Source organism: Tenrec ecaudatus, chromosome 5 (genome assembly GCF_050624435.1).
Source record: "Tenrec ecaudatus isolate mTenEca1 chromosome 5, mTenEca1.hap1, whole genome shotgun sequence".
In the NCBI taxonomy this organism is placed as follows: domain Eukaryota; kingdom Metazoa; phylum Chordata; class Mammalia; order Afrosoricida; family Tenrecidae; genus Tenrec; species Tenrec ecaudatus.
This window is the reverse complement of record NC_134534.1, coordinates 152,364,683-152,392,649: the sequence shown is the minus strand read 5'-3', so window position 1 is coordinate 152,392,649 and position 27,967 is coordinate 152,364,683. Positions and strand designations below refer to the sequence as shown.

At 49.7% G+C, this 27,967-nt stretch overlaps 1 protein-coding gene and 1 pseudogene across 1 annotated transcript; one reads left to right on the top strand and one right to left on the bottom strand.

The window, feature by feature from the left end:
* The first annotated feature begins 26 nt into the window (after window positions 1-26).
* On the top strand, window positions 27-27,473 carry RAB43 (RAB43, member RAS oncogene family). The gene is made up of 3 exons (XM_075550104.1): window positions 27-355; window positions 22,164-22,347; window positions 25,067-27,473. The coding sequence occupies exons 1-3, from the start codon at window positions 152-154 to the stop codon at window positions 25,315-25,317; spliced, it is 639 nt and encodes a 212-aa protein (XP_075406219.1). The 5' UTR covers window positions 27-151; the 3' UTR covers window positions 25,318-27,473.
* Window positions 5,038-21,802, bottom strand: LOC142448531 (BPTF-associated chromatin complex component 1 pseudogene; annotated as a pseudogene).
* Window positions 27,474-27,967: the final 494 nt, after the last annotated feature.

The window sequence follows — 27,967 nt, the reverse complement described above, 5'->3', positions numbered from 1 at the left end:
GGGCCCGGGGCGGGGCGGGGCCAGTCTTCGCCTCACCAATCCTCCAGGTGCCGCGGCGGCTCCACGTCGCCAAGCGGCGGGTGGCCCGGCACGGACCGAGTTTCGCCCGCGGCTTCGCGAGCCTAGGCCGGCCCTTCGGCTCCGCGAGGTCATGGCGGGGCCGGGCCCGGGCCCTGGGGACCCAGACGAGCAGTACGATTTCCTGTTCAAGCTGGTGCTGGTGGGGGACGCGAGCGTGGGCAAGACGTGTGTGGTGCAGCGCTTCAAGACGGGCGCCTTCACGGAGCGCCAAGGCAGCACCATCGGCGTCGACTTCACCATGAAGACGTTGGAGATCCAGGGCAAGCGAGTCAAGGTGGGGAGCCCGGCCGGGCAGACGGGGCCCGGGCTCGGGGGGCGCGGGTGGCGCCGCGGCTCTCGGCGGCTGCTTCGCGGCCCGGGCCCCGACGGGCCGCTGGAAGGTTCGTTCCCCCGCAGGCGCACTGGGGGCTTCGTAGAGCCCTCGGCCGCGGCGAGCGACCGTGGATGGTTCCGGGGTTTCTTGCACATTCTTTTACTTTCCCTTTCTCGCCCATCTCTCCGAGCAGGCCTGGGCCTCGGCGGTCCGGGCCAGGCTCAAGCGCGCGAATCCCGTCTGACCCCGGTTCTTCCCCAAAGCTGGGGTCCTTGGTTTCGTGTGTGAGGGGGCCCTCGCCCTCTTGAGCTCACGCCCTGAGGAAGACCCTGGCTCTGAAGTAACTCCCCCCGCCCCCACCGTGGAAGGCAGCCTGAGAGGGTGGTTTCTGTCGCTGCCTGGAGCCGCGCCCTGGGGTGCTGACCCCTCCCCACGGAGAGCCGCTCCCGGGGCGCGGTGGCAGCCCGCCCCCACCCGGCGCAGCCCCCTCCCCCCGTGGGGAATCGGGCCCGACAACGACACCCCGGCTGCCCACGGAGGGATCAGGAAGTAGTTGCGTCTACCACCCGAGGGCCCAAACTTGTCGGCCAGAATGTCCAGCCTGGCCACGCCTCCCCCGACGGTCTCCGGGCCCGTGGGGGGACGGCACGCGCCGTGGCCCCCGCCCCTCCCCCGCGGCCCGGGGCTGCGTGGAAACGGAAACCTCGCGGGTGCCGGAAGGTGAGGATGAGGCAGGACCGTGCTCGCCGGGGCCTCCTCGTAGCGCCCGCGCGACGGAGCTGCCGTGTGCTCGTGGACTGTCCTGGGAATGGCTCGCCAGCTACCGCTTGTGATTGAGGAATCCGGTGCCAGGGCAGCGCCCGTGCTAGTTCGCCGTCCCTGTACAACGCGTCGTCGCAGCCCGGCGTGGCTTCCAGTTCAGGGGCCCAGAGCAGGTGCCGTTTCCGCGCCTCGCAGCTGGGGAGAGGAATCGCGACCTGTGCGGCCGGGAAGCGGAGCCAGGTCTCACCCAGCTGACCAGAGCTCACCCAGCTGGCCGCTACTCTGGCGCTTGGCTGCCGTTGGCCTGCAAACTATGGTTTTTGGCCAGGATCCTTAGCAGGTGGTCTTTGTTTCAGTAAAATTGGGGGGCCTTGCTGGGTGTGGCCTCCCTCCTGCCCCACCATGCAGAAAAAGGAAAGCAAGACTTGGCCTCCCTGCCTCTCTGGAGGAGAGGTGACATAGGAATCAGACTTTTGACGAGTGTTTTCCAGGGTCCCGGTTTCTGTGTGATTTGGGGTCTCCTTGGACAAGGAAAGCAAGCTGCAGGCAGGAGTTCCGAGTCCCTGAGGACCATCCCCTTGAAACAGGTAGCTATGGGAAGGGCTGCTGCATGCATGGAGTGTGTCCCTGGAGGAGCAGTTTGGGAGACTCAGGTGCTGCCAGCGCGGTGGCAGGGGAAGTGGAGTGTTAAAATACAGCCCTACAGACCAGCCTGTGTTTTCATAAGCCCTCTGCTCACTCCCCAAGGGTGGCAGCCCTCTGCTGAAGGTGGTCAAGGAGGGCAGAGTGTTCTTGTTTACCTGGTAAGATAACAACTTGTGCCCAGCAGAGCTCAGGGTGTAATTGCTTACCCAAGCACAGGTGATGCAATGGAGGGCAGGGCAGTTAGTTATTTCTTTGCCTACGGCCACCTCCTATCTAGATTGTTTCCTCTGAGATCAACTGAGACTGGGTGCAGAGAGGTCAGCCTGCTCAGACTTCTTATAGAGTAGCTGCCCATTATCACAGCCTGTGCTGTGCTTCAGCCACCTTACAGATGTGCACCCTGCCTCTCTGGAGGCTCTATCATTAACCACGTGCACAGAGGTGAGACGTTATTTTCTTTTGGCCTCTTCTTCCCCCCATTTGGAGTAGGACATGAGAAAGCCTTTGTCATTGTTCACCCCTCATTTTGCAGTGAGGGAAGAGTAGTGCACCTCTTCAAGGCTCAGCCACTTCCACCTGAGTTGAAAGTGAGCAGCCGGGAGCCGGGAACCTGGTCTTTCAGGTCAGGATTTCTGGGGTCTGCTGACTCAGTCCGAGTATCACCTTTCCTCTCTGTAAAAGCCCTCGGAAGTGTGTTCCAGTAATGTGAGTTTTCAAAAGTTAGGTTTATTGAGGCTCAATTTACCCACAGTAAAATTCCACCCATTGTGAGTGTACAAAACCAGAAAACCTGCTGCCATCTGGTTGGATTCTGACTCAGCGACCCTGTATAGGGTTTCTGAGACTAATTTTTTTAAAGCTTTTTATTGTGATTTAGGGGTTTATATTTCAGATGACCATTTTTGTATTCAACAATTTATCTAGCCTCCCAATACCTTGCCCTGGACCTCCCCCTTCCCTTCCCTTTTTGGGTAAGATACTATCTTCACCCAAGGTAACACCTGTTTACTATCTAGCCTAATTACTTCTAGCCCATCTCACCCCCCACCCCTCCTTTGCCACCTTTCTTTTCCACACCTGGTAACCATCAAAGTCGGTGTCTTTGGGTATGAAAATCCTTATCTTGATTTTCTTCTTTTTCTATGTGAGCTCAAACAATATCCTTTTGTGATTGACTAACTCCACTCAACAGTGCCCTCCAAATCTTTCCATTGTGAGTTGCTTCAGGCGTTCATCATCATTCTGTAGCGATGCACAGTATGTGTATGTACCCGGTCTATTTATCGACTTGCCCTGCGATGGGCATCTAGGTTGTTTCTGGCTTGCTGTTGAGGTGCGATGAAGCTGAGTGCATATGTCAGCTGGTGCTTTGGGCCTTATTCTTTGGGGCTTTCTGGGTCATGGCATTTCTGTTCCCAGTTGCCATACTACAGTCCTGGTACTGCTTTATAGTCCCACGAGCGGTGGACGAGGGTTCCAATCTCTGCACATCCTCTCCAGCATTTCTTTTCTCTGTTGTTATTTTTAAAAATCTTGCTGTCCATGCTAGTGTAAGAGTGGCATCTCATCATTGTTTTGATGTGCATCTCGGATGGCCAGTGATCTTGAAGCGGTTCTTCATATGTTTGTTGTTGGCCTCCAGGATGTCTTCTTTCTCTGCCCGTTTTAAAATAGGACTATTCACCTTCTTGTCATGCCCCTAGCCAGTTACTCTCTACAGTCTACCCAGCCTGGATTTCAGATACAGGAAATCATACACAGCACAAATAGGAAGCCAACAAACAAAAACCCAACCACAGTGACACGACGACACATGGAACACCTCAGTCAAAAGCAGAACGTATTAAAAATGGGAAATGACTTTAAAATGGGGCGAAAGGGAGATCAAATGATAAAGGGTGTTCCGTTTCACCGTCGCTGCATCTGCCATTGTCGGACAGCAAGGCTATCTCATCCTCCACCGTGTCTTGTATTCAGGAGGCCCAGCCATCCCTTTAGTCTGTGCATTTGTGTGTTTGTATGCGGTGTCCAACTCAGGAGGGTTGCCTCTGGTGAAGGGACGCCAGGGGTGGCCAACGTAGCGTAGGACCCGACTGCACATTTCCTCAGTTGGCGGTGAAGATGGCGGGGGTTGCTCTGTGCTGCTTGATCCTCTGCAGCATGTGCATGTAGCCCAGTACACGTGTCCTCCAGTTCATAACCAGTTGGAGTCTAGAGTCGATCCACTCCAGCCACTTTTTCCTCACTTTTTGGCCACCATCTTCCTGTCTTAGGTGTGGGATGGCCCCCAGCCAGGAGCAGCTGCCAAGATGGCCCAGGAGGAAGCAAGCCCTGTTCTATAAATGTTGACAGACGTACAGTCAAGTCACCACCCCTAAGACAAATGGCTGTAGAGCATTTTCCATTAACCCCCAAAGTCTCCTCTGTTCCCTTTCACAGTCTGTTTCCTCTCCTTACCCTGAGCCCCTGATGTCTTGTCCCATCTTTCAGTTTTAGCGTACTTTTTCTTTTTAATTTGTGGGGAATATGCACATAATAAAGCCCATACTGATTGATTTCTATATGTATAACTCAACATTTAGCTCCAGCCTTTAATTGCTCAGGTTTTGCTACTTCTATAGAAAGCAAGTCCGCATCACAAAAGGATGCCTACCTTTCCAGGCTCTGTCCTGGGCTTAAGAAACACCCCACTATTTCCCAGCGCTTGTGTGGTCATCCTGGGTTTATCGGCACTTTAAGGAACCTTAGCAATAGAACGCCTCGTGTTTTTCCAGCTCTTTCAAGTTCCAGTGCTGCAGCAGCTAGGAAGACTGCGTTTAGAAGGGTGTTTACCAGCTTCCCACCAGCCAGAACAAGAGTAGTTTTATATTGATGCTCCACTGTGTGTAAATTAAGAGTACCACAGCTAAGAAACGAAAAAGCATGAAAATCACAAAGTTAATTCCATGTTATTTATTTACTTATTTATTGCAGAGAGAGGCCTTTGTTTTCTTTTTCTGCATACACAGGTCCATCAGGCCGGAGGTTAGAGGGTTGGGTGTGGGTGGGTCAGATACCTCTGCAGGGACAACAAGGTGCAGTTCTCCAGCCCCAGCAGCCATTTCACCTCTTGGGCTGGCCTCACTGGAGTTCTAGAAGATCCACAGGTCCTGGGTGAGCAGTGAGAGGGCTCAGAAGCAGAAGGCTTCTGTAGGAGAGGAGGATCAGCAGAGGTCGGGAGAAGCCAGAATCCAGGGTCAGGCCTGGTCGAAGTTGAGTGCCTTGGCTGGAGGAGTTTCTCCTCACCCTCTAATAACCACTGATCACTGTTGACGGTGGAGTCGTTCAAGGCACTGCTTCTTTAAGGGGTGACCCCCGGCGTCAGGGAGCTGCTTGTCAGAGGGGTTGCTGGAGGAAGCCACAAAACACCAGATGCTATCATCTGGGCCCCTGCTTGGGTGACTCAGTTGGGAGGGAGATGCTGAGCCTTCCTGTACCTTTCAGTTGACGGCAGCCTTTCTCTGAGCCACTGTGTTCTGCGATGGCACTGCTGATGAGATTAGGTCACCTTCAGTCGCTTTTCAGCAGCTCTCAGTCTCCCTGTTTCCACCTCCGTCCACTTCCCATCCTCAGGAGAAGACTCAGCCATGGGACGCAGATGCATCATTAGCTCCCCAAGCTCCATGAAGGCAGTGCCCACGCAGAGAAACTCTCCGACCCTGGTGGACGCTGACCTCTTGGCCCTAAGCACCCCTCACAGAGATGCCACAGCCGCCATTCAAACCAGGACCCAAGTGATCTTATTTCTAGAGTGATTTCAATGTAACGAGAAACCTACTAAACTCCGCTTCTCCTGAGAGATTGGCTCTCTCACCAACTTCCTCTCTTACCTCTCATCACTGCCCTCTGGCCATCCTCATTTCTTCTGCCCTTCCACAAAGCCAGGTTCACTTCAGCCTCAGCGTCCGTACATTTGCCCCCTGCAGATGCAGCTCTTCTCATAACTGCTGCTTCCTCATCATCAAGGTCCCGATATGGACTCCCTCTTCAGAGAGCCCTTCCCTGACCTCTCAGTTCCTCTGTCCCATTACACTCTTACCAGTACTTGAAAGTGCCTGGCTGCCTGGTGGCCCCAAGTGCAATGTGGCCCCAAGTGGTGGTCTGTTTGCTTTCTGCACTTGTGAATCCCTGCACTTAGAATAGTGTCTCACACATGGTGTTCAATACATGTCTGTGAGTGGCTGGTTTTTTTTTTACATAGAAGTCAAGACACATGAAAAGACTGATTTACTCAAATTCACCTACAAGTTCAAACCAAGATTGAACCTTGGGCTCTGACTGGCGTCTAAGCCCAGGGCTCCTTTTTAAACTGGACCACCTTGTATGTTTACAGTGGTGGCCCTGCGTTTCTCTGCAAGTTGGCGAAGCTAGTAAAAATACAGTCGTTGCTTACTGAGAGAAGAATATGGACTTGGGTTTTAGGCAGATTTTTCCATACTAAGTATTGAAACCCAGAAGAGTTTCAGGAAACTAGAACCTCTAGGTAGCTCCAAACAGCTTTAGGCCCAGCTAGTCTGGTGTAGAAGGTCTTGTATATAACGGTTATTCCATGCAGGCTCATTTGACTCAGGCTACTCAGGCTGCGCTTAGAAAGTGAGTCTGGTGCTACCAGTCACCTCCAGATGGGGAGTGTAAAAGACGGCGAGGTCAGCTGCCTGAAGGTCTGGGCCTTACTTCCAGCCCTGCCACAACCGTGGGCAGTTGTTCATTTGCCCTTGGAGGCTTCCTCATCTGTGCAAAGGGACTAATGATCATGGCTCTGCCTGTTAGGGCTGTGGACAATTCGGAATACTTTTCAACGATTTTAAAGTTTCTTTTACATATTTTTGAATAGATAAAATAGTCACCGCGTTCAGAATTTCACAATCTAAGGTATTTGAAAGGGCATAATATGGAAAGCCACCCTTTGTCCCGGGTGGTACAGAGGGTTGACTGGTTTGGACCCACTTGGGGTGCCTTGGAAGACAGGCCTGGAGAGCTGTGTCCGGAAGGTTCCTGCTTCGGAAACCGCGGGGAGCAGCTCTTCACTCAGCAGAACACCGTCAGCTCTGTCCATTTGTTTATCTGGAAAGTGCTGCTGTAAATAGCATCTAGGAACGGGCAACTGTGAGGAAGCTTCAGAAGTTTGTGGAAAGCTGCTGTTGTTTTTCACATTCCGTTTTCGAAGGACTCTTTGAAGCCCCTCAGACAAGGATTGATTCATTATTGCATTTGTTACCGCTCCTCAGAGCTCAGTTGATTAGCTGACTCCTTCCCTGCTTCTTCACCGCGCCCCCCCCCCCCCATCTCCCAGGAAACTGCCACCAGTTATAAATCCCTAAAACATCCAGACCTTTCCTCTGCTCACTCTTATCTGGGGCAGCACAAAGGCCTCTTATGTAAACTCTGTTTTTGCAAAACTCTGGGGACAAAGGCACAGAGGTTAGTGTTGTAGAATTGTACCCCTGTTCTTTGGCTTGAGATCAGGGTCACTCTCCACCTGCTGGAGATCTCTTTCACAAAGGTAAAGTTTATGCCCTTGAGCTTGGGCCTCCACTTTCTGGACCTTTGGCCTTGCACTCTCACTTCCCCTGACCTGATGAGCCCAGCTATCCTTGCTTTCATTGTTCCTGGGACTTTCAAAGGTGGGCTAGGGATGGGGGTTCTTTTAAAAGTTTGCATGCTCAGGCCTTCCCGTCAAGGCTCTGGCTTTGCTCTTGTGCTTTGTGAATTTAGATAAAATTAGGTGACTGTTTTGGTTTTGATCAGAAATAGCAAAAGAACTGTTAGATAAGAAAGAAGTTCTAGGTCATGCTGATTGTCTGAAGAAATCCATTCTTGATACCAGTGACAGCCGTTCTCCGGGTAAAAGAACAAACCTGGCCTTTGGAGGCTTCGTGTGCTTCTTGTAGTCCAGTGGAAGATAGTAGGAGGAGGGTCAGCACTGGAGCCACGCCACACCCGATTAAAATCATGGCTCTGCCTCGTTGTCACCAGGGCATGCACCCTCCCCTCGTGCATGTGTTTCATCTACAGCGTCGCTGCCTTCCAGGCCCTTGCGCAGTACCCTGGAACTGATGCTGGTGCAATTACTTGCTAAGCGGGAGTGGCATGGCCAGTCAGGAAGCCCCATTTCTCAGCCTGGCTCCTTAGCACATCTTAAGCAAGTCACTTAATTGCTCTCTTTCCTGTCCATAAAATGAAGACAGCAATGTCTGTTTTGCCTTCCTTCCCAGGATTTTCTGTGTAAGAAAAGGCAACAGCCAGACTCCGGGGGAGGGTGTGTGTGTGTGCGCTAGCGCTGGAAAAGAGGTCTCAGTAGTGGTTCTGAATCACTTGGGGGCTGCACAGAAGGGAGGCTTGAACAAAATCCTTTCTGGTTCTCCATCATGACTCAGGATGGAGACCTGCTTTGTAGCCTCTCTCTGTTCTTTGGTCATTAGACAGTGTCAGGTCTTCCTTCTCTTCCATTGACCTTGTGCCATGCAAGGCCCTTGCTGATGTTGTATTTTACAGGACGCCTTATGTGAGTCTGGGGAGACTAGAGAAAAATTCATAGATACTCGTGTGTATAAGAAAGAGCTTTATATATAAGAGCAATTAAATATTGAGAGCATCCTAGCCCAGTCCAGATCAAGTCCATAAGTCTGATAGTCCATATGCCCTATACCAGTCTATCAAGTCATCTTCATGCAGCACATGCAATGACGCTGAATGCAGGAATATCACAGGCCAGTGGATCCAGTGGCATTGTAAGCATCTCAGTGCCAGCAGGGGTCTGTCTCCACGTGGCTGCTCTAGCTCCGGGCACTAGCTTAGTTCCATGTGTTGGTAGAGAGCCTCTTGGAGTGAGCATGTGTTCTGCCTCCAACAAGCTGTTCTGTCTCCTTCGTGCCTCCTAATGAGGTCATCAAGCTGTGATCTGATTGACAGGCTAAGCTCCACCCCTTCACTCTTAAGCCTCAAATTGACAATAGATTATGTAACTACCATACACCTCACCTTCAATCAACATGTACCGTATCCTACCAGTTCTCACGGCTTCCGTACACATTGTACCATTTGATGCACACAGTCACCCTGGGAGAGAGGATCCGGGTTTTACAAAAGAGGACATGAAGGCCTGTATGGGGCAAAATCAGAACTGGAACTGAGCCTTTTCGGTTCTTGTCTTTGAGGTGATTTTTCCTCATTGCTGTGTTATGCTCACTTCCCCTATCGATTACCTGACCAAAAGGAAGGTAGGGTTAACTTAAAATCTTCATACATTGTATTTTGCATTTTGATTAGCTTTGTGATATTGACATCCTAATGCCAGGGACTGACTTGACTTAAATAAATAAATAAGTCCTAAGTGGTGGAACAGGGCATTGAAGATTTATGGTGTTGGAAACCCGATATAGGGTGGCTATGAGTTGGAATTGGTCCAGCAGCAGTGAGTTTGGTTGCTTTTTTGCTATGGTTAAACACTCAACTGCTAACCAAAAGGTTGGCAGTTCAAACCCACCAGCAGCTCCAGGGAAGAAAGATGTGACATGAAGATTTAGCTCCAGTCTTAGTTCCAGTCTTGAAAACCTCATGGCAGTTTTAATGTTGCTCTAAAGGATCACTGCACTGTGAGTCGGCATCAGTGGTGGAAGATCCATGCCAATACAAACACGCTCTCTGTGATCTCCCTGTGTTACTTTGCTGAATCCTAGACACGGGCATCAGCATCAGTTCTTAGATCAGGTTCGTACCACGCCACCTATGGAGTGTGACTGAACAGGGTGTGACTCCTCTTTAAAAATGACAACCTGGGGCTTCGGTGCGTATTTCCCAAATGTTTCAGCAGTTCTGACGCTGCCCATTCAGGATTATCTTCTGATAATTTCTTGTGGCTGGTGGCTTAGAGGGATATTCGATGATTAAAACCAGTCAAAAAGGCCATCAGCGCTCACTGTAGTGTTTGCAGTTCTTCAGTCAGACATGAAATACAACTGGTTTCCTCTAGGCCAGGGGACTGAACTCGGGCCTTGAAGGCAATCCCCGTTTCTTCTAGGCAGAGTCCAGTTCCTGGAATAAGCACACTGCTTTGCAAGGCCCCTGCTGTGGAAGGGGACAAGTCACCTAGATTGGACAGGTTCTCCAACGAGTAGCCAGACTGTTGTAGGTCACGGCTTCTCCTTGCGTCAGTGCCCTCCTCTGTTAGTGAGGGTGGTGGACAAGACAATCTCCGGAACCTCTCCCGCCTCACCAATACCATCATTTTCTGAGAGAAATTCCTTGCAATTTCAAGTCAGATAACGTTACCCCACCGTTATCAAGATGAGAAGTATAAAAATGAAATATTTTAAATATTTAAAGTTATCTGTTTATGTTTTTAATAAAAACTTTGGTTTCACTTGTTTGATCTTTACTTTTTGGTCAGAGAGTTTTAGCTATGTATGATTACAATGACAAAGATGTTATGACAGAAAATGGGATCATGTAAACTTCAATTTGCTAGTTGTGGATTACTAATTTTACACTATAGGGAAAATTCAATCATGTAGGAAGTAATCAATTTTATTATTAGAATGTCAAGGTTAGTACTTCAGTGTAAACTCTGGTTCTGCAGTGTTCTTTTCTCTCAGAATAACCCTTAGTGAGTACTGGCTGAATGAATCAGTGAGTAAGGGACTGAGTGATGGAGAGGAGAAGGGAGGGGCACATCTGAGCCAGGGTATATTTGGATATCATTAGTATCTGGGCTGAGTTTATCGGGATTCTTGACATGTAGAATTGGGCTCCAGGGTGTAGGGCACCTGGCATTTTTTTAACAAAGGACACAGGGGAGAGGAAGTGGGGAGAAGGGAAAGGAGGGCCCTTGTGGGAATTCAGAGTTCTGTTGGTCCTAGGAAGGGAGGATGCTGGGGTAGACTTCAGGGCTGTTTGCTTTGTGTTAGTACATATCCCGTGCATTTTATCAACATTATTTATTGTATAAAACTTATTTGCTTAGTTATTTTTTCTAGGATCAAAGCTTCATTTTCCCTTTGTTCTTCTACATAACAAAGATTTCTCTGAGAATTTTAGTCTGAACCACGGCATTCAGGAGATAGTTAATACCTTGTAGGTGAAAAGTTGCTTTTAATAAGTCTTTACTCGAGGAGGGTGTACGGTCCCTGGTGGGGCTTGATCAAGGGCAATGTAATGGAGAGGAATTAGGAAAGAACTAGGAGGCAAAAGGCATTTAGAGAGGTCCAAATATAGCCATGTATGTATGTAAATATATTTATATATCACATAGGGAAATGGATCTATGTGCATATATATATTTTTTTCTATGTGCATATATTTATAGATTTAGGTAGCAGACAGACATTGGGCCTCTACTCAAGTACTCCGTCAATGCAAGAACACTTTGTTTTAATAACCTGGCATTCCGTGATGCTCACCTTCCCAACACGATCGCTGAAGACAAAAGGGGTGCATAAGCAAATGTGAAGAAAGCTGATGGTGCCTGGCTATCAAAAGATATAGCATCTAGGCTCTTCAAGGTTGAAAATAAACAAGCAGCCATCTAGCTGAGAAGTAACAAAGTCCACGTGGAAGAAGCACATCAGCCTGTGTGATGATGAGATCAGTGGGATCAGGTATCAGGCATCAAAGACCCAGAATAAAAATATATCGATGTGAATGAGGGGGAGTGAGGAGTAGAGACCCAAAGCCCATCTGTAGACAATTGGACATTCCCTCACAGAAGGGACACATGGAAGAGACAAGCTAGTCAGGGTGCAGTATAGCACCAATAAAGCATACAACTTTCCTGTAGTTCTTTTATCCCCCCCCACTATCATGACCCCAAATCTACCTTATAAATCCAGCTAGACCAGAGTATGTACATGGGTACGGATAAGAACTTGAAACACAGGGAACCCAGGACAGAGAAACGCCTCAGGACCGATATTGAGAGTAGTGCTAGGAGGGGAAGGGGAAGGTGGGGGAGAAAGCGAGAACTGATCACAATGATCTACATATAACCCTCTCCCAGGTTAGATGGACAACAGAAAAGTGGGTGAAGGGAGACATCAGACAGTGTAAGACATGACAAATAATTTATAACTAATCGAAGGTTCGTGAGGGAGGGAAGGGGAGGGAGGGGAAAAATGAGCTGATACCAAGTGCTCAAATAGAAAATGTTTTGAAAATGATGGCAACAAATGTACAAATGTGCTTGACTCATGGATGGAGGTATGGATTGTGATGAGTTGTACAAGCCCCCAATAAAATGATTTACAAATAAATAAATGCAAGTCTTTACCGAGATATAATCCACATACCCTAAAAGTCCCCCATTTAAACTTTACATTTCAGTAGATTTTAATATATTTATGGGTTGCACAACCATCACCCCAATCCATTTGAGAACATTTTCATCACTCCCTAGAGAAACCTCCTACCCATTACAGTCTGCCATTCCCCCCTTAAGTAAGGCAGCCACTTATCTACTGTCTGCCTCTATGGCTTTGCCCGTTCCGGAGGACACATTTCAGATAAACGGAGCCAGACCGCCTGTGTCCTTTTGTATCTGACCATTTCACTGAGCACAGTGTTTCAGATAAGCTCTCCAGGCGAGGGCTTTGTCCTCCTAATGTGCCTACACATGACCTGTCTGTCTTGGAGGGTGGAAGGACTCGGACTGCATTGACTCTTGGGTGGTTTCCTTTTTCCACATAACAGGCTGTGGCTCAGCTGGCCTTTGTTGGAGTGGTTTTTCTTTCATGTCTCCCTCTATTTTGAAATGCAAAGGGGTTTCAGAAAAAGTAGTGGAGAACGTGAATGAAAAGATAATAGAATTTTTCCAGTGACCCTTTGAAGCTCCCTCATATGCATGCTTGTTCTGCTCATCTCGTTGAATTCTAAATGCATATGTATTTTTAATCATTTTATTTTGGGCTCATACAACTCTTACCACAGTCCATACATACATGAATTGTGTAAAGCACATTTGTACATTCATTGCCCTCATCATTCTCAAAACATTTGCTCTCTACTTAAGCCTCTGGCATCAGCTCCTCATTTTCCCCTCCTTCCCCGCTCCCCGCTCTAAATGCATAGTTAAAGCTTAAAAAGCATATACAGTCTAGAATTAGTATCTCTTTCTTAGACCTTGTGAAATGGGAATAGTAGCATCAGAATCTAACTTTAGGGGGTAATTAAATCAAGACCAACACCCAGAGGGCTGCTGCCTCTGAGGTGGAAGGGCAAGCATACTTCGACTCTCTAGACTTATTTTTTCTAGCAATTCTGACATCAACACTCCTCTATTTCATTGCTGGCCCCAACAGTCAGTATCGCCAAGGACCAGTATCAACAGGTTACAACTCGGGATGAGGATGAGGAAGCCCATGGGTAAAGTCTGTCTTCAGTGCAGTACAGGAATACCTTTCAGCTACCTCAGGCCAGGTTCTTCTTGGCCCTGCCACCTGTCACTACAGATCAGCTCTGCTCTTAGGCCCTTTCTGGACCCCAGTGTGGGTGACCTTGGCCTGTATGACCGCACTTTTAGGAGAACCCCTTGCCTTTCCCCTCTGCTGCTGCTTCCTGCTGGTTCTTGCCCTGCTTCTTTCGGTTGGAAAATCCTATGGGATTGGCTGCTTAGATACAAAATTTGTCAAAAGTCAAGGCCTGGTCTCTTCCACAAACCCTTGCTGGAGGCCACAGGCATCTCATTTGCATGACCTATTGACCAAATCCCTGCAAGGTGCATACTAATGATCGTACAGGCTGTTTACAGCTCACTCAGGAAATGGTAATCAACCAGCTCTGGATGGTGGAACACTGCACAGGGAGCTAACTCCGCGGGCTGAGGGGGACAGTCTCCCAAGTCGATTTTCCGAAGAGCCAACATTGAAGGACCGTGTAAGTATGAGGGAAACTTTAGGCATGTCTTTTTGATTGTGTGTGGCTATACGTTTTTCTCCGAATACTCCCGCAAGTTTTTGGTTTTGGAGAGAGAGAGAGAGAGAGAGAGAGAGAGAGAGAGAGAGGTGCTGGGTAGGACTTGCCCATCTGGCACCCTGTGACAAACACTACACGCTGAGGAGATTGTTGTTGGTGTCTGGCGCCATGCACAGCGGCCCTGTGAAACACTGCCTTGTACTGGGCCGGCCTCACAGTGGTTCCTCCTGTGTTTGCAGTGTTGCAGCCATGGTGTTGATGCATCTTGTGAGGGTCATTTACTTTTTTGTGACCCGCTGCCAAAATGATGGCCTTCTCTAGGGACTGTTGCTCCTGATACCATGCCCTAAATAGGTGAGACAAAGCCTTATCAGTCTCACTTTAAAAAATTAATTATTAATCATATTATTGGGGGGGCTCTTACAAGCCTTACAACAATCCATCATTCAATTGTTTTAAGCACACATGTACATATGTTGCCATCAACATTTCTAAAACATTTTCTTTCTCCGTGAGCCCTTGGTATTGGCTCCTCTTTTTCTCCCCCCACCCCCACTCACTCATTCTCACTTTTAAAGAGCCTTCTGGTTGTACTTGTTCCAAAACAGAGTTGTTTTATAGTCTCCAGGTACAATGAAAGGAAGCCTCACCTGGTCCTGCGCTACAGTGACTTTTAATTTGTGAACCAGGAATTGGAGTATGTGACCTGATAGGTACAAGTGACATGTATTGAAAAAGTCGTGTCATGTGGTTGCCATGGCTGAGTGTACTAGAGATGCACCCCAGTGCTACAGGGGCAGACGCTTGGGGGGTGCAGTGGATTAAACAGAGGCTGCTAACTGGAAGGTTAGTGTGTTAAATCTACCAGCTGCTGTATACAAGAAAGATGAGCCAGTCTGTATAACTTGGAACCTTATGAAGCAGATCTGCTCTGTCTAGTATATAGGGCCACTGTGAGTTGGAATTAACCCCACAACAGTGGGTTTTGTAGCTATAGGAGCCCAGAAAGGCAGGTGGGATTTTTTTAATGCTGATACTTGACCACTGTGTTCTGTTTATAAATAAGGCTGCAGAGCTAACGATGGCAACAACACTTCCCTTGTAGGGTTGTTGGAGGATTCAGTGGAAATGGCTTGGTAGTTGGGAAGCAATTAACAGCATGCTAGGCATGGCACCTCATGGGTTCTCAGAGAATGCTAGAACCCTTCATTTACAAAGCCGCCTCACGTCCATGCTGCCAAAAAGCCTGGGGAGATGGGCGGACCATTTTACCGATGGGCAAGCTTAGCTAGGGCTTTCTCGGCACCGCCAACGCAGCAGAGCAGGAGCTTTGGGACTTTGGTTTCTCTTGCACGTTGCATTGAGGGAGGACCCTGCTAAAGAGCACTGCTTTAACCAAGGGCAGAGCGACATCTATGACCCTTGGATCTTGAGCAGCTGTGGTTAGGGGAGGGAGGAGTTTGAGTCTTTCCCAAGCCCTTACTGCCTGCCTCTCCCCTCAACTCCCTGGGCAACTAACCTTGTAAGTCTAGTCTCACTTCCTCCTCTCTCAGTGCCTTTATTTACCTCTCTGCCCACAAGTGGGTGGTCTCTTTCCCTTGTCAATATATGTGGATAGGGGAGTAGAACATTGTGGAAAAGTGGAATGAACAGAAAGTGGAATTCCCCCCACCCCCAAACATTTCCCTTTTGTTTTAGCTATTTTGTGGCATCTTTTTATTACTTTCAACAGTGAACATCTCTCTCTCTCTCTCTCTCTCTCTCTCTCTCTCTCTCTCTCTCTCTCTCTCTCTCTCTCTCTCTCTCCCTCTCACTCACTCACTCACTCACTCACTCACTCACTCACTCTCACTCTCCTGTGGCTGTTTTGCAACATTTCCCTTCTGTTTTAGCTATTTTTTGACATCTTTTTATTACTTTCAACAGTGAACACCTCTCTCTCTCTCTCTCTCTCTCTCTCTCTCTCTCTCTCTCTCTCTCTCTCTCACTCACTCACTCACTCACTCACTCTCACTCTCCTGTGGCTGTTTTGCAACATTTCCCTTTTGTTTTAGCTATTTTGTGGCATCTTTTTATTACTTTCAACAGTGAACACCTCTCTCTCTCTCTCTCTCTCTCTCTCACTCACTCACTCACTCACTCACTCACTCACTCACTCACTCACTCTCACTCTCCTGTGGCTGTTTTGCAACATTTCCCTTCTGTTTTAGCTATTTTGTGACATCTTTTTATTACTTTCAACAGTGAACACACACCTCTCTCTCTCTCTCTCTCTCTCTCTCTCATCTGTGGCTGTTTTGCAACTCCTGAGCTGAGCTCTTCTGGAGACTTCAGTGGGAGGAGTACCTAGCCGCCTGCCAGAGGGGTGGCGCCCAGCTTCACTTCCTGCTTTGATTCAGCACAACCCAGGACAGGGTGAAAAATAGCTCAGAAACTTGTATTTGGGTCAGTCTGGCCAGTTTTTAGCGTTTGCCCTGAGAACTCTTTCCCAAGGTCTGTGAATGGAGAACGAGGACATTTCCAACCATGGCCTGCCTCCTTACTCAGGAGAGAGGTCCTTGGTCGCCACTGAGAGAACAGTGCTTTGCGCAGGTTCTGGAATTAAACTGGCAACAGCACTTTTACCCTGATACGTAGGGAGACAGCTCACTCCATGGGACCACTGGCTGTGACTCCCTGGAAAGCCCCTTTCAGCCTTGCCATAGTTTCTCTCTCTCTCTCTCTCGTCACCTGACTCTCAAGACCTGTCATCAATCGATTATTTATTGGGGGTCTCCTGTATGCCAGGCACTGTGCTGGGTTGGGTGGTACAGTGAGGAATACATTGAGTTCTCCCCTCACACCCATCCTGCCAGACCTACAAGCCAGGAGGTCACACCCTGGCAACCCTCCGCTCATTCCCATCCTGAAGCCTACTCACCATCTGGCCCACAGACAGGTTGCTTGTTATTTACTGAGTTAGGCAGGATCTACTTTTCTGATTGCCACTCATTCCACCAACCCTTTATCTTAGTGTTTCATGTTCCTTGCCCGCTACAAAGTCATCTTAGTTTGGGACACTAGACCTAAGTGGATAACTAATACTCTGTGGTGTGTGTTGTTAGAGAGGCAAGAGTAAGGGCCATGGAAGCATTGGGGGGAGTATATCTCTATCTTTCTATCTATCTATCTTTGGGACTGGGACACAGACCTGGCGTATCATCAAAACCATACTGAAGCCTTTACTTTTCACTAGAGTCCTAAAGTGGAGGTGAGTTCTCCAATGGGTTATGCTGAATGCAGAATTCCTAGAAAACTGAGATATAATGAGAATACTAATACTAACCTATCGTGGCATGGAGACTGGGACAAGGTGAACTGGGAGTGGCTAGGTGTGGTTACTAGCTGTGAGACTGCTTCACACAGGAGGGCCCCGAGTCTTCCCGTGGCCAAGGGGAAGGCTTCTCCAGAGTCAGGCAGAGCCTGACGTGCAGGACTGAAACCTCTGCTGTCTCAACTCCTCCAGCCCACCTTAGCCCACCCCACTTGAAGGTTCCACTGAGGCTCAGGTGTTCTTTTCCGACCTCCCGGAGCCTCACCTTGCCCTGTGTACCGCAGATGCTCTGGCCTGCACCCCAGAGAGAAGTCAGCACCTAGAGAATGACCCCACAGAGAAGTTGTGAGACAAGGTAGCCCGAGTAGGGCAAGTTTGATGTGCCAGGCTAGGGGCAAAAGACCATGGGAGAAGGTGAAGTTTATTCGTGTTCTGAAGTCCCTGTGGGCTTGTCAAAGGAGGGAGCGTGCAGGCAGAGAGCTTGTGGGGGCTGGAGAAGTTGGGTGTTGGGGTGGTTGGTGGTTTCATCTGGCAAATGTTCTGGGTGGTTTAAGGCTATGTCCTCTGGAGAGTGCAAACACCTTCAGCCTCAACCGTTCGCAAATGATTCAGTGGCCGCTTTCCTAGCTAATATTGGGACCCGGGTGGGCAGGGTACCTGGCTGTTTGGGCAGAACTGAGCACTGACTACAGGCCTGGACCATGAGGCCAGGTGGGGGTTTGAGCAGAGCTACAAGATAGTCGTGATGCGCTAGGACAGTAGTTCTCAACCTTCCTAATGCTGCGACCCTTTAAGATAGTTCCTCATGTTGTGGTGACCCCCAGACATAAAATTATTTCCGTTGCTACTTCTTCACTGTCATTTTGCTACTGTTAAGAATTGGGTGACCCCTGTGAAAGGGTCGCTTGACCCCCCAAAGGGGTCTCGACTGACAGGTTGACAACCACTGCTCTAGGAGTTAACACCTGGCCGCCACATGGAGATTGGACTCTGGGTGTACAAGGAATGCCAGCCTGGAAGGGAGTTGACTTGTCATCATCCTGGTGAAAGGCCAGGGGGCCGAGGTGGTTTATGGGCTCTGCTTCCAAGATTGGGGGAGCACTGAGGGGGGCTTAGAGGGTGCCCTGTGGTCTACCTTAGGCAGTCCTGAGGTAAGGGCTGACCTTTTCAGTCCACGGTCCATGGGGGGGCCTGTTGTTGTATCTACTCGGTTCCCTTCCTCACTTACGTGTTCCTCAAGAAGCTAACCTGGTTGGATCAGACTCATTAAACTTTGACCCAACCCCTCCACCCCCCCCCCGCCCTGATGAAATGGCAGAGCAGGCTGGGCCGCGGACACATGGTGGTGCATCTACACTCGGTCAGGGAAAAGAGACCAGCTCTGGGGCTTAGTGTGTCCCCCTCCTCTTGTGTCCCTTGGAGGGTGTGTAAGTGAAGTGACTGAACCCTGCAGACAGCCCCTGACCCTGACAGGACCATTCCCCACTTAGAGGCAGAACTTTCAGTCTTGCCTTTCGACCTCCGCCATTTCTTTCTTTATAACCTTTTGCTGTACTTGAGGTAACACTTACACAGCAAATTTACTTTGCCGTCAACAATGAATCCACAGGTTGTCTTGTGACCCTGGCTGCTGCTCCTGCCACGTGTCATTTCCAGCTGGCTCTCCCGTTTTATCCCTCTGGCCGGCCTGCTCTGCCCGCCCTGCTGTCTTCTCATCTTTAGTTTTGGGCAAATGCTACCCATTTGGTTGGTTGGTTGTTTTTAAATCATTTTATTAGGGGCTCATACAGCTCTCAGCACAATCCACCCATCCATTGTGTCAAGCACATTTGTACATATTTTGCCGTCATCATTTTCAAAACATTTTCTTTAAAATTTTTTTAATAATAAATCATTTTATTGGGGCTTATACAACTCTTATCACAATCCACACATACATCAATCGAGTAAAGCATTCCTTATACATTCGTTGCCCTCGTCATTCTCAAAATTTGCCTTCCACTTGGGTTCCTGGAATCAGCTCATTTTCCTTTTTTTCCCTCCCCCTCCCTTCCTGCTCCCCCCTCCCTCAAAACATTTTCTTTCTACTTGAACCGTTGGTATCAGCTCATTTCCCTCCCTCCCTCATGAACCCTTGATAATTAGAAATTTTTTTTCATGTCTACACTGACCAATGTCTCCCTTCACCCACTTTTCTGTTGTCTGTCCCCCTGGGAGGGAGTTATATATAGATCATTGTGATCGGTTCTCCCTTTTTCCCCACACCTTCCCCTTACCCTCCTGGTATCACTACTCTCATTATTGGTCCTGAGAGCATTTAGGGATTTTTTTGGTTGTTTCAAATTTCTGTTCTGCTTTTTTTAAAAAAAGTTTTATTGGCATACATATGTAGTTCAATACTTCACAATCAATTTTAGAGCATATTTTTTCCTTTCTTGTACTCATTGTTATTGGTTTCCCATTTCCCCCCAACTTCTCCTGCCATAGCCCTAAGAAACCATTAATCTAGAGGAAAACCTATATAAAAAGAAAGCAGAAAATATTATAAACTAGACATTAAAAACGGGTCCCCAAAGGGAGATCATATGCTAAAGTGTTGAATTTTAATCTAACTGCATTTGCAACCATTCACTCTCCAGTGTACTCTGCTTGATAGCAAGGCTGTTCACATCCGCCCCCCCCCACCCCCTCGGGTGACAGGGGATTCCCCAAGAGGCTTAATCCATGTATATTTCCCCTCCACTGTTTTTTTTTTAACTGAAACAACTTTTAAATGGGCCAAAAGAGAGAGCAAATGATATGATATTGCATTTAAACCCCCTCCACCTGCCATAATCAACTTTACAATGTTCTCTGTGTAATAACAAGACTATTCATATCCCTCAACTATGTTTAGGGGATTCACCAGAAGCTTAATCCCTGAGGGGATCCTGCACATGGATTTTGGGCTTCTACTGTCATCCAGTGCCTTTTGCAAACCAGATTTTTCACAATAGAAGTTACAATATCATTCCCGCCTTTGGATTTGGATTATGTTGTTTCCAATCCTTGAATCACACAGGCTGGGGTGCTTCTTCCAGGTGCACTTAGCAGAAACTTCACTTAGATGGCTGCTTGTTTAAAGACAAGCCTTTAAAACCTTAGACGCTATTCTTTCTGATAGCCAGGCACCCTCTGGCTTCTGAAGCACACTTTCCTAGAGCATAGCGTCCATACATACCTGCAGTGGTCTTTCCATGAAGGCGAGCATCAAAAGCAGGGCCATAGCACAAGAGCTCATTGTTCTTTGGGGCTAGAATTAAGTGTGAGCCCCCAATCCATTCCTATATCTATGCTTTATATGTGTTTCTGCTTTATCTTAAGAGACATCATCATTATTTTATGTTGGAGAACACTATCAATTATCCCCCTGGAGCGTAAGAAGATACCGTATATACTCGAGTATAGGCCGAGTTTTCCAGCACCTTTTTTAATGCAGTTTTTGTGGTAAAATTTGGCCTCTCGGCTTATATTCGGGTTGGCTTATACTCGAGTATATGTGGTAATTTCACTGGTAGTGTTGTTAATTTAGCCAGTGGCATAGACTTGAAAACACAGTTGAGAAAAGCAAATGATACAATATAGGCCGGCTACAAATTGCATTACCCGAATTGTTGGTTTGAACAGATTAAACTCGAAGTGACGGGGCACTATGTACACAAGCGGTGGGGTTTGTGGTAGGCAGAGCTTCTAATGATATCTGTTCACAATGGCAGAACCCTGCCTGCCAGATGACCACACCCACGCCGTCCTACAGCAAGGAGGGCGTTAAGATAGTGAGGAGGTGCTAGTTGTAACCCACCCGTCCTTGGACACTCTGGAGGCGAGAGGTGGGACTAAAGCCCAATGAGCACCAGCTCTGTACCCTTGGGAGAGCAGTCCCTGCTTCTGCTCACACCTAGGGGGTTTCAGCCTGGCGTCCAAAGGCCTGCATCCCAGCTCACTTAGTGGGGTTTCCACAGGAGGTCCTGCGGTGGCTATGAAGGATGTTGTGCACCTTGAAAGAACAGTCTCAAGTCCACAGGGCCTGGGTCACCAAGGTACCCGTTTGATTTCATAGAGTGGCGTGCTCTAAGGTGCACACGCCGTTGAGTCGGCCCTGACCCACGGCAACCTGGTCCTGCGGCAGCCTCCCAAATGCTCTTACCTTTGAACCCATTGTTGCAGACACTGTGCCAATCCTCGCCACAGTGCTTCCCCTTTTCCACTGCCCCTCTACTTTACCCAGCCTGATGTCCCTCTCCGGGAACTGGTCTCCTGGTGACATGTCCGGAGTTTGGAGGTGAAGTCTCAGCAACCTTGCCTAGGAGCGTGCTGGCTGCCCTTCCCCCAAGACAGATGTGTTGGTTCTTTTGGCAGGCCCTGGTACTTTCAGTACTCTTCGCCAACTCCATGATTCCAGTGCATCTATTTTTTTTTTTGGTCTTCCTTTTTTTAGAGCTTCGTTTCATGAGCGTTGCTGCTTCCAGGGATTACATGATTGAATTACATTCTGAAAACCAAAGCCGCGTGTATTTTTTCCCCAAGTCTTATGGTTGTTTACAGAGGGAGAATTCATCTACTACCAACTACTCTGCCAGAGCGCAGAGCCACTCCCAGAACCTTCTGCAGACCTACTCTGATTGACATTGGCTGGCTTCTAGGATGAGAAAGTCCATGTACAGGCCCAAAGAGAGGAAGGAGCCGGACTGGTGCACAGCCAACATAGTAGCTGGCCTGGAACCCCCAGCCTGGGGTCCTTGAGCGTGTCGCCCAGAGTTTAGGGGGAAAGTGTGTACCCACAAAGGAGCTCTTACTGTTACAATTCCAAAGACTTAACTCCGAATACGGCTTCTACTGCCCCTGCCCTGGCGGCAAACCTTCTCTGAGTCACCCTTTCCTCATCAGAGCTGAACCATGCGTTGCTCTTGAAAGACTCAGAAGGCTGTTTCTCGCCTCTCCTGTGTGCCTTCTGCCACGGTACTGGGCTGGTGGCTCGCCCAGTGGAACACTGCTTGCCTTTGGTTTGTGGCATTGGGCTCCCTGTTTCCTGAGTCCAGTTGACCAGAGGCCTCCTTTTTCCTTTAGCTGCAGATTTGGGACACGGCCGGCCAGGAGAGGTTCCGCACAATCACGCAGAGTTACTACCGCAGTGCCAACGGGGCCATCCTCGCGTACGACATTACCAAGAGGAGCTCCTTCCTTTCCGTGCCTCACTGGATCGAGGATGTGAGGAAGTACGCAGGCTCCAACATTGTACAGCTGCTGATAGGTGAGTTTGGAGGGACTCGAGCTGGGCTGTGGGGAGCACTGTCTTTGGGACCCTAAGCCTGTCTCAATCTCTGTCTCTCTACGTTATTGTAGTAGAATACATGAAACAAAGCATCTCTTATTTCTGTGGTTTTCAATGACATTAGTTATGTTCACTGTTTTTGCAAACACGACCTCTGTTTCCCACTTTTCATCACCCATAGCAGAAGCTCAGTGTCCCCTGGAAAATGTTATCCCCCCCCCCTTTACTTTTCCCTCCAACCCCTGGTCATTACTGGTAACTTTGGTCTCTGTACATTGGCCCCTTCTAAATAGTTCATGCCTGGAAGTGGGAGCCTCCAGTGTTTGTCTGTGTCTGACTGTTTCACTCAGCATGTATTCGGAGTTCATTCCTTGTTTGTTTTGTTTGGGTCCTCCCTAAAATCATAATCCAAAAGTCAATCACTTTGAGATTTGGGGAGAATTTTACAGTAGCTTCACAGATCACCACGTAGCACGTGAAGAAAACCCTTTAAACCCGATGAGCGAAGTGGAGCCAGGGGCGCGCTTTCAGACTGATCATCTGGGCTCTTGCTGTCGGAAAAGAACAGCAATCAAAATCACATTCTTTTTTTACATTTTATTAGGGGCTCATACAACTCTTATCACAATGCATACATATACATACATCAATTTTATAAAGCACATCCGCACATTCGCTGCCCCAATCATTCTCAAAGCATTTGCTCTCCACTTAAACCCTTTGCATCAGGTCCTCTTTTTTCCCCCTCCCTCCCAAAATAACATTCTTATAAACAATACAAAATGTACAATAACTTTTTAATAGAACGGTGATCACAAAGCTAAGACGCAGAGGTTCGAGTGGGTCCAAATGTCCAGCTTCACCAAACTGGATCATCTCCGTCGACTCCTCGCTCCCTCAGTGCTGTCCTTCCTGTCGTCCGGTTCCGTGATGCGCGGCACCATCTCACAGAATCGTGAACTGTGGAGGAAAGGGCTCCTGTAGGAGCAGAGACGAGCAGGTCCCCGGTCTGTGGACCAGGCATCAGTCTCGACCCCTCTCCCGACTCATATGGTTGCAGGGCCTGACCAACCTGAATTGACAAGTCACCTGCCAGGCCACCAGTTGACAAGGCTCTGGAAGCCAGCAGATCTGGTCAGGCTGCTGGCGAAACTCAAGAACCGGAGGTCAGCTGATCAGCTAGATGCAGGATTCGGATAAGAGTCAAACATGCTAGCTGCGGTTCTCAGCCTTCTTAATGCTTTCACACAGCTCCTCGTGTGGCGGTGACCCCCACCGTAACACTTCTTTTGTTGCTACCTCATCACTGCCATTTTGCTACTGTTATGAATCAGGCTACCCTGGGAAAGGGTCGTTCGACCCCCAAAGTGACCGCGATCCACAGGTTGAGAACTGCTGCTCTAGAGCATTCATAATGCGGATGCACCCACAAGAGAATGTTCCTTACTGAGCAAGGCAGTGTAAACATGGGCAGGGGAGACAGGATCCGAGTGGAGATTATAGTCATACTCTAGGAAGGCAGTGACTCCAGATGAATCCGCCCTCATTCTGCTTCGTCAGTGGAATAGGCTACACACTCCAAGACGGGGTTGCCACCACAGGTGTCTCCCGGACAACAGCCCTCAGCCTTTGAAGTAATTCCAGCTCCTAGCGACCCTTAGAACAAGGTGGACTTGCTGCTGGGGGTTTCCAGGACTACCACTCACTACGGAGTGAATAGCTTTATCATTCTCCAGGAAAGTGGCTGGTGGATTTGAAACACTGACCTTGTGATTATCCATCCAGTGCTTAGCCCACTCTGCCACCAAGGCTCTAACTACAGGTATAAAGCACATCACAGATTGGAGGATATGGCTGGAAGAAGCCCTAGTAGCATAGTGGTTATGCATTGGGCTGTTAATCGAAAGGTCAGCAGTTTGAAACCATGAGATACCCCATGGGAGAAAGACAAGCCTTTCTGCTCCGATAGAGTTACTGTCTCAGAAACGCACAGGGGCGGTTCTACCCTGTCCGATAAGGTCGCTATGAGTCAGAATTGACTTGATGGCAGTGAGTTTTTTGGTTTATGGCAAGAAGAGCCTTGCTAAGTAGTTCACTATATCACAAAGGCAAAAATACCCAACCACACACCCCACCATCAGTTGATTCCAGCTCACGGTGCTGAGATAGCAAATTTTTATGAGAGCAGACATCCTCATCTTTCTCCCATAGAACTGCTGGTGGTTTTGTACCTTGTGGTTGGTTAATAGCCCAGCATGTTTACATCAAAATAGAAAGCTTGACCAAAAAAAAAAAAAAATAACTCAATGCCAGATTTCATGGTTCACCTCCCCATTATCATGTGTCCGGTATTTCCACACCCCCCCTCGCCCGTGCTGACTGTGGGGAAACTGGGACTTGGTGGTGGTGCCTTCCCAAGGGTCACAGCAGGTGGTGGGAGCCAGACCTCAAACCCAGGGGCTGCAGCTCTAGAGGCTAGTGCTTCTCCAAGCGATGGCCTTCAGATCTTGAACAAAGCAGCAGACCACCTCATCCTTGTGTAAAGAGAGCACGAAACGAGGCCTAGAAGGTAGGAAAGGAGCTGTAACCTAAAACAGCTGTGCCCTCTGGCCGACAGAGGAGCAGGACCCTGGGTCTCAGGACAGGTGTGTGCAGCGTCCGTGTGGCTGACCAAGTTAAACCCGACCTTCCTGTGCAGGGAACAAGTCGGACCTCGAGGAGCTCCGGGAGGTGCCGCTGGCTGAGGCACAGAGCCTGGCCGAGCACTATGACATCTTGTGTGCCATCGAGACGTCGGCCAAGGACTCGAGCAACGTGGAGGAGGCTTTCCTCCGGGTGGCCACGGAGCTCATCATGCGGCACGGCGGCCACATGTTCAGCGAGAAGAGCACCGACCACATCCAGCTGGACAGCAAGGATGTCTCGGAGAGCTGGGGCTGCGGGTGCTGACGGGGGCACCCAGGCCGGGCCTCTCCACCTCTGTCTCTGGGTGCCAGTGGTTCCCGAGGGGCCAGAGAGGTCCTCCTTGCTGGTGGGAAAGTGGGACACCTTCTGCAGGGGCTGCCAGGCTGGGGGCCTGGCTTCATGGTCTTCACATTCCAGATCTCTGCTGTCCGGGTGGGCAGGCAGCCGGGAGGCTGTGAAGTGCCCTTCCTAGGGATGTGGCCTCGGGTCACTCGGGGCCCCTGTGTAGCAGCAGAGAGGCAGAGCGATTCAGCAAGCAGACCCACAGGCTGCTCTGTTGGTCCCTGCCCCAGAGCAGCCTCACCTCTCAGCTGAGGAGACATCTGCCTTTCTCCACTGCCAGCTCAGTTTGCAGACTCCGTAGGGCTTGGCTTGCTGCCTTAGATACCACCTCCCATGTGCTCTAGTGTCCCATCAGCATCACGTGTGGAGTCACAGCCACAGTCAATGGGGACTATCTCCTGGCTCCGACCCAGGGCTTGGCACTCAGGTTGCAAAGCCAGTCCATGCTTTAGCGCTGGCTCCAGGGGGCTGGGTGGGGATGTGAAAGGGACAGATGAGGTCTAAGAGGGACCCTCGGGCCACCCAGTCCCACCCCAGGTGCCAACATTCTTCCAGCTTTGACCACAGGCGCCAGCTCCCTCACTGGTCCCAGTGTAGCTTTGGTGTGTCCCTCACCTAAACAGAGGTGAAACCCTGGCTGTGCTGGGACAGGCCATTTTCACCCCTGGCCCCCCAGCTGCCTCACCCGAGTCCGGGCTGGGGGTTCTGGACATGCTGGAGGGCTTGTCTCCCCTGTACTTAACACCTTTCCCTGTACTTAACAGCTCTGCCCCTGCTTCTGTCCACCATTATTTGGTCCCCCTTGAGTGACCTCTGCTCAGGTCAACTCGGCCTCCCTGCCCCTGCACCTCTTCCTCCCACCCCCCATGTGCCAGCCCTCCCCTTTGATTCATGTCATTTCAAACTCTCACAGTGGCCCTGTGCACAGCAGACCTGCCTCTGTGGGTTCCTGGGGTTGTCAGAAAGCCTCCTCTCTCTCTCGGGCAGCAGCTTCTGGCCTTGCAGGTAGCAGCCCAGCTTGCTAGAACCCCACAAATGGCCCAGCTGGACACACCGAGGGCGCCTGCCTTGCCCTGGGTTCACTCCCTGGCCACAGTCTCTAGCCAGCAGGAGTGCTTTCCTGTACTCCTTAGCCTGAGGTGTCCCCTGAGGTCTGGACTGAAGCCATTTCCCAAAGGCTTTAGTGGAAGCACTCTTTCGTGCCCTCCTGCCTCAGACACAAGCCATGTTAAGAAGGGGTTTAGGCCCCTGAGTGGGTTGACTGAGTGTGAGGAGGTAGCTGGCTTCTGTATTTCCCCTCGGGGCGTGGGGGGTGGGGGCTCACTATCTGAAAGGGACCTCCTGGCCTTGGGAAATGAGGAAGTAGGTGAGACAACCCAACCAGCCCACTTCCCCATGGCAGGCTTGGCTTTCTCCCAGGCAACCTGGAGGCAACCTGGAGGCAACCTGGGGCTTCAGGGCCAAGGGAGCAGTGTAATCTCTTCCTTTGTTTATAAACTGAGCAGGAGCTGGGGGTTGGTGGGGAATTGGGGAGAAGCCTGGGGCAAAGCCAGGGAGGCTGGGAGGTTCCCCTGTAGCCACCAGGACTGGAAGGAAGGCCACCTGAGGCCTGGATAGGGCTTCAAGATCAGAAGGGAGGTTGGGGCAGAGCAGGGACTTGAAGTGTAGACTCCTTAAAGTGTTGTATTCTGGGAGGCTCCCAACCAGCGAGGTGGATTTTTTGTCCTCCCAGAAAGGGATTTGGACTCCTAAGAAATGGGCCCCCGCAGAAGTGGAACTGGAGGAAGCTCCTAATTCATATTGAATTCAGTTACTCTTCCCCAAGAGGACCACCAGGCTCGGTCCCCTCCAGCCTGAGCCCCTGCCCTCTGCTCCCTGCCAGGCCTGGAATGTTGCGGTGGGGAAGCAGGTCAGCTTGCCCAAGGATGCGATTTGCATTTGGGAATTTTTCATGTTACCTATTTATGAATCTTTATATCAAATCTATTTTTTAAAACATGGGAAAGTTGCCTTTTTGGAAAATTCGCAGAGCCAGAGTGTACACATTCAAAACCCATTAAACAGATTTCTGTAATAAACCAATGGCGCCTGACTGGTTCTCTCACCTTTGAGCCTAGGCCAAGCCTAGGGTACCACATCCCCACTAAATGGTCCACTTGTCCATCTCCTTGCTCTTTAGGCCTGACCTACACCGCCCCCACCACCACCACCACCACCACACCCGCCTGTAAGGCCTGCCTGTGCCCAGACCCTGCCAGGATTCCAAGGCTAAGAAGCAGCCAGAGCCCAAAAGGCAGGAAGGCACTTAGATGTATCCCATCTCTGTGAGAGTAACACCCTAATGCTTCAGGCAGGGACACACCTCTGTGGGCCTAGGCTCCTCAATTGGAAAACAACATACCTGTGTTGGGGAGTGGGCCATGTGGTGAATGGTTTGGTGACACATTGGGGCGTTTGGCCCAGCACCCTTTGTGTGCCCTGCAGCTGTGAGGGAGGGCTTGCTAGCCCTGTCTTGTGCAGGAAGCAAATAGACTAGGGCCAAGTTCTTTGTCCAAGCCTTGCAGCCACTAGA

Coding starts and splice junctions, on each gene's coding strand:
- RAB43 (XM_075550104.1), top strand. CDS start 152: ATGGCGGGGCCGGGCCCGGGCCCTGGGGACCCAGACGAGCAGTACGAT. Junction 356..22,163: donor TCCAGGGCAAGCGAGTCAAG/GTGGGGAGCCCG, acceptor TTTTTCCTTTAG/CTGCAGATTTGGGACACGGC. Junction 22,348..25,066: donor CATTGTACAGCTGCTGATAG/GTGAGTTTGGAG, acceptor CTTCCTGTGCAG/GGAACAAGTCGGACCTCGAG.